Source organism: Lipotes vexillifer, unplaced genomic scaffold, assembly GCF_000442215.2.
Source record: "Lipotes vexillifer unplaced genomic scaffold, Lipotes_vexillifer_v1.1 scaffold914, whole genome shotgun sequence".
Taxonomy (NCBI): Eukaryota; Metazoa; Chordata; class Mammalia; order Artiodactyla; family Lipotidae; genus Lipotes; species Lipotes vexillifer.
The window spans coordinates 3,044,470-3,050,987 of NW_006780388.1; the positions used below are offsets into that span (position 1 = coordinate 3,044,470).

The 6,518-nt window shown below is 52.0% G+C and overlaps 1 protein-coding gene across 1 annotated transcript in view; it reads right to left on the minus strand.

Annotated features, from left to right (window-relative positions):
- Positions 1–3,872: 3,872 nt before the first annotated feature.
- The window catches only part of CRAMP1 (cramped chromatin regulator 1), a 62,337-nt gene continuing 59,691 nt past the window's right edge, over positions 3,873–6,518 (minus strand). Inside the window, exons 19-20 of the mRNA XM_007453576.1 lie at positions 5,822–5,967; positions 3,873–4,037 (exon numbers count right to left, since the gene is read on the minus strand). Of these exons, the coding sequence (XP_007453638.1) occupies positions 3,873–4,037; positions 5,822–5,967 (311 nt within the window). The remainder of the gene's footprint in view (positions 4,038–5,821; positions 5,968–6,518) is intronic.

Sequence of the window (6,518 nt, forward strand, 5' to 3'; positions counted from 1 at the left end):
CGATTCCTCTGAGATCTCACCAGAGGAGAGCCACTTGGGCTGTTTGCAAAGTGCACACTTAAAAAGAAAAAAGCAGAAACAGTAATTATTAGATCAAGTATTAGTATGTATTTATGCACAATAATAAAAACAGATTTACAAGTTGAACTGGAAATTTAAACATAAGAAGTTTAACAGCTTTTGTTTATTATATTAAATAACCAAACACCTTTTATTCCCCAAATTGGTAAAGAATAAATAATATAATTTACAATATGGTACAAAAAATAATCAGGAAGGACAGGCATTCTGCTTTATACATACACTGTATATGTATATTTATAATCTATAAAACAAATTCACATCTCAAGCCGAAAACCTTAGATGATATGGCTTAACGATTATTATAAAAAACAGCAATAAGTTCTGCTGCCCAGAAGCTCTAGAGCCGGTTATCCTGTTACAGAACAAAGGGCATGGGCTACTGTAGTGCTTCCAAGACTTACCTCACCTAACACGACTTACAAGTTACTGTAGGATTAGGAGAGTTTTGACAAGTCAGGAAAGGTCTGCTGTGGGTTTCTTTTTTTTCTTAAGACAAAGTGCCATATTACCTCCTAAATGCATCTGATCTCAATGTTAAAGGAAAAAGAAAAAGCAACTGCTGTTTTCCTCCTCCACTTGTTTCAAGTGTCTTTTATTCTATGACTGTTCTTTGTACATGTTTGGATTCAATGGTGTGATCTAGTTAAAGATGCTATTAAACTGAAAAGACACCACCAGTAATGAGGCTATGGTACAGAATGCTAGAGAATGGGACTGAGGTGGGAAAGCATGTGGATCAACCGATGAAATGTTTCCAAATACCCCCACTCCCTGAGCAAGTACCCTATGCCCAGAAGACACAGAGGAATGAGAAAAATGCCATCACGAACCTTATGTGGAATCACGAACTTCAACTTGCCTCTGCACCTTCTGAAGATTGGAATGCTCATCACTGGATATTCACAATGAAGAATCAAGGCAAAAACAACTCCCTTGAGACCGAAGATATTCAGTCTCAAGCTTTAGAAGAGATGAATCAGCAAAAAGATCCCTGACAACGTTAGAGTGACTAGGGGAAGATTCTTCTGAGAAACTGACCTGGTCTTAATCACAACATGCTCAAATGCACAAAGGAAGCCACAGGTGTATACTGACACTATCACAACTTCCGCTGGAAGGGCAGAGGGAGATGCAGAAGTGAGAGATGTCTCTGCTTGGGTCTTTTGAAAAATTCCAGCCTTTAACATAACAGTTGCTTATTTTCATACATATATAACCATTTAGGCTGGGAGAAAAGGCATCCATCATTTTAATGCTACAGACGACACCATTTTTCCTTAATATGGCAGGCAAATGCTTATACCTGTCTGGTCGCTAGAGAAGCAGGGTTCTCTGAAATCATGTCAGCTTTATTACAGGCTTGAGAAGAGTCAGTCCACTCTCCTCCGCAACTCACCTCCCCACTGGATGACACTGGGCAGTCAGCTACTCCCAAATGGAGTCTGTGTGGGAGACCCAAGAGGGACATGCTGCTGAATAAAAGGCCGACAAAGTCTTATCCAGATCTCCAGAGTTTTCCTCCTGCTGGACGTCCACCAGGTGACAGGTGCCAACCTACTGACCAGACTACTGTGGGGTGTTCCCTGATGGATAAGCAGCTCGGGATCGCTACTGTCCCTGGCACAGTGCCCACTGCCATTGGGCACTGCCCCCCGCATTGATGCGGTAATGCTACTTGGCATCTCTGGTCCCAGACAGTGGGAATACAAGAAAGCTGGTAGGGCCTAACCTTGGCCTGATCTACTGTGGATCTAACCGGGTCAGATGCCCAGAGACAGACCTACTGATCTTGTTTGGCTCAATAAGGTGCTAATTTCAGGAAGCTGATACATTGATCACAAAACACAAACTAGTTTAAAGAGACTCTGGACTCAAATACTGCTGTCTATCTCTCTTAAAGTGGTACCACATCCCTTTCTTTCAGACCTCCAGAGCTTTGGGACTGTTTTTTCAAGAGCCCAGGAGGTCTGCCCACACAGGCTTTTCTAGTGATGTTTGTGCCTAAATCCAGATCTGAAAGAGGGAGGACACATGACAGGCAAGAGCTCTGAGGAAAGCTGGAGAGGAAGGAAGGAAGCTACCGCCTGGAAGCCACTGTCCTGCTTCCTCTGCAGCTTGGAGAGGACAACCCAGCCTGCAGCCTGGAGCAGCTGATCACGCTGGGGAGGCGGCAGGATCAAGAGCGGCCCCTCTGCTTGTACTCGCGAAGGACCTTCCCCTCTCCTTGCACACTGGCTCATCTCTTCGCGGGGGGCGAGGGGTGGCGGGCGGGCAGGGGGAGGAACCAGAGGAGAGGGTCCAGCTGGCCTCGAAGGCTGCTGGTCCACAGTGAGCTGGGAGAGAGGCAAGGTGATGAACACTAACAGTAGTGGGCTGGGGCAGATTCAAGAAGCCACACTGACTGCAGCTGCCGGGCAGGGATAAGCAGCAGGTGGGGTGGTGCCCCAACACCACAGCACTGGTGCCCAGCCACACAGGTGTGCCTGGATGGTGGTTTGTGTGTTTGGCCCCGCAAGGCTGAGAAGGCAGAGGAGCTGTGTTAACTCCATTCTGGGGAAAGACTGGATGTTGCACTACCCGAGATGGTGACAGCTGGTCATCCGAGGAGGCTCAAGGAGCACACCAGAGGGATGTGGGTTCAGCGCACCCTGACTGCGCGTGATGTCTGACCCTTGCCTGGATTCCCTGAACGGGAGGAAGAGAAACAGGAGACCATGAGGCAGAAATACAAGCAAGGGATTAGACATATGCATTGGGGCATACTCTGCACTGATGCCAAGGAAAGGAAGAGAGAACTTTCCCTGCAAATGGCATCTGTCCAAAATGCTAGGCAGAAACATGTCAGAAGTTCAAGATCATCAGGAAAGTCTTATCTGTAGTCAAATGAGTGCTTGGGGATCACCCTAATAGAGAGAAATAACATCTCAGATCACCGAGAAGAAACGTGCAGATAGATGCGGGGAAGAAACCAACTAAACAGGAACCCTGTTCTTCCTCTCCAATGTCTCCTAATTCTCAAAATACAAGAAAAACATTTTCTGACCAGCTTAGCGGGATTTTTTTAAAAGTCCACCCAACCCGCATAAGACATGATTCTTTTCCCCCTTCCTGTTGAGTCAGTCAGAACAAAATCTCCAGATGAGGAAGCACTAGGCCACGGTCAGGATTTCTGGGGAGGTGGCACCAGTTGCGCTGACCTGGGACCCTCCCACTGCCCCGTGATTGGAGTGTCCTCTGCAGTGTCCGCTGTCTCAGGTCATGCCCAGCTGTCCTCCCCGTCCTCGCACTGCAGAGGGAAAAACTGGAGCAGGGAGTGGGTTTGGCGCAAAGAAGGCAGCAATGCCCTGGAGCCTCCCTGCAGAGAGCAGGAGGTCACAGCTCCCAGGCCATGACGACGACAGCCAGGCCCACCACTCTTTTCTCTTGGAAAGAAAACACCCTGAAACGTCTGACACAATGACCGAGGCAGAAGCGTGGGTACCGTGCAGACCCTAACACATGCTCCTGGCAGGGGGTGGGTCCGACGCCAGGGCCACATCTGACACTGGCCTTGCTGAGGACACTCCCTCATCGCCTGGCCACCACTGCCTCGGCCTGCTGGGACATGGCTGTCTGCACGTTGCACGTTCTGGGTGCAGAGGTGCCTCTGTTCAGACTGTCTCCTGGGAGTCCGCGCTTGATTTATGTTTTCTCTCTTCTAAAGAGGGCTACCCCTATGATGCTCGAGGACCACCAACCCCATAAGCTGTCCTCCGCAGCCTCCGGGCTGCCCCAGCCATGAGGCACAGTCACTGGGACAGGTCACCGACCGGGGGGCCACCTCCACCGCCATCAAACAGAACCTCTCGGCGGCCAGGCTCAGCGATGGACAGCTCTTGGGCCAGATCGTTGAACCGGGATATGTAATCGATGCTGTTTTCGTTCATCATGCACACCAGCTGGGAATCCACAACCTGTGGAAGAGGACACGGGGAGACGAGTGAGCAGGCAGCTGGTCACCATGGCTGGACTTAAGTGCAACTCCCCCTACAATGAGGGTGAGAGTCCCCCTGGTGGCCACGTAACAGCGGCCCCCACACTCCAGGGACAACGTCAGAATCACCTCTGTCACTCGCTCTGTGGACAAGTATGCACTGTGAGCCCGGCCGCCCAGCTGCTGGATCAGAGTGGTGGGTCCCCGGGGAGGATGGTCAGTGGACAGAGAGGCAGAGGGAAGGTAGCAGAACTAGGGACTGTGGGGTGGCCTGAAGGAGACAGAAGTGGAGGAGGGAGTTTGCCACAGGCTTGTGTGTCAGAGGAGGGTTTTCTGAGGCGGGGTGTGAGCAGAAGTGGGAGCAAGTCATGTAAAGCCACGAGGGAAGCACATTCCCGTGAGAAGAAACAGCAGGTGCAAAGGCCCTAAGGTGGGAACAGCCGGCTGTTCAAGAAACAAGAAAGATGGTGGACGTGACAGTAAGCAAGGCAGAGAGTAGAGGAGACCACAGTGTGCACAGTGGGGCCTCACGCATCAGGACTGTCCTGTGGGCAGAGCCAGGGAGTTTACTGTCTCCTCCCGCGCTGGACCGGACTGTCGGCCTCATGGGGATGGGGCCTTTAATTTGTCCATTCTGGGCCTGTAGCAGTGCCCGGCATCTAGAAGGCCCTCAATTAATATTCATTAACAAACTGCTTGATGTAATGAACAAATACAAATAAGAAGCCTTCGGAAAATTCTGAGTAGAGCACAGGATGAACTGAACTTTAAACTTTTTAACTACAAGAAATTTCAAAAAAACAAATTTGTTTTCAAAATCCCCTTGGATCTCGAGATTTACGTCCGGACACCGAGAAGCTGAGGCATCCTGGGAAACAGCTGTGTGAGCTTTGTTTGATCCAGGTTCCCCCCGAGTATCGACTATGAAATGCTCGAGGGCCCCCCACAAGTGCCTCGACAGCCCAGGGAGCCGGTGTTGGGGAGATGCTGCTCTAGGACTTCAGCAATGAGCTGAGGGTTGGGCCAGGGGCATTCTAGACTTAGGTTCTCCCCTCAGCACAGCCTCTGTCTAAACTCCTACAGTACCTGTTACTTCACGCCTGGAGTCTTAGTTAAATGTACCCGTCTTCACTCCCTCAGCCCTACTTGCCCACAGATACCACTCAAACCTAGTGGGATGGAGGCCTGGGTGGTTGTGTGAGGCAGCGGCCTGGACAAAGAAAAGAGGGATGCTGCATTCCAGGCAGAACATGGGGGTGACACACTGCCACAGCATGACTCCCGGGTCATCACGTGATCACAGAGGAGCCTCTGCAGCAGCCCTCCCCCCATTCGGCAGGTCAGCCATGAGCAACGACACCAAGGTGCTGCTCAAGGGTCCCCTCTGTCAGGTGGCAGCAACGATGGCACCGCCATTACCGCCTCTTCTCCTCTGCAGATCAGGAGACTGAGCAGGGGGACACAGAGTCCCTGCCCGAGGTCACACAGCTGGTGGAGGATACACAAGACCCAGAGCTGCCTTCAGAGCTCCGGGCTCAGCCGTGACTCAGGGTCTGTCACCTGCCGCCAGCGGGACAAATGCCGGCCCAGTACTGGCAGAGATTCCCTCTCAGGAGCAGTCAGAGGCTGGGCTCTGTCCATGACGGCTCCTGACGTGTAAATCTTGGTGAGCAGTTCTGAGTAACCACACAGGTCTGCCGGAGGGTCTGGCAGCTCTGGGATGGAGGCTGGCACCCAGGCTTGGGGGAAAGGTCATGCGCTTACCTCGGCGACATCAGCCAGGGACCGGGACACAAACGAGTCACGAGAGTTGCCATCCAGCAGGCTGGGGCCCAGAAGGGAGGTGCCGCTGTTGGTCCCGACGGGGGTTGGCAGCATCTTCCGGCTCTTCTCTGGGGAAATGAAGCTCGCTGCAGAGAGGAAGGAGGGGCCCTGAGCCGGCTACGCCTGGACTGGTCCAGGGAGACCCGGCTGGGCCCTGCAGGCATCTCGTTGCTCGCATGGGCTTGGTGCTCCAGGCGGAGGCATCAGGCCATACCTGCCTCTCCTCCCATGGTGAGCCTTGGACAGTCCCCTGAAGCCCGGGAAAGTCTATCTCATTTTTCTAGGGGCCCCACAGTGTTCGACTGTCTGATCACCACTGCTACCTCAATGTAAGGTTGTTTCCAATTTCTCATGATTTCTGTTTGACTTTGCAGAGTCTGCACTGCTCTCTGTGACTTTCTGAGCAGGCAGTGCTCATTGGGAGCTGGCTCCCCTGCACCACCCAGACCAGAGCCCCAGCTTGTTTGGGGCCGTCAGGTGTGGTGCTCCCACACGGTGCTGACCCAGTTGGTCAGCAAACAGCACGCCCCACGCCAGGGTGCACACCCTGGCTGCTCTCTACAAATGCAAAGTTCACGGACCCCAGATGTGCCTCAGAAACTCCTCTGTGCAGGAAACCAAAGCTGGTGCGTCTTTC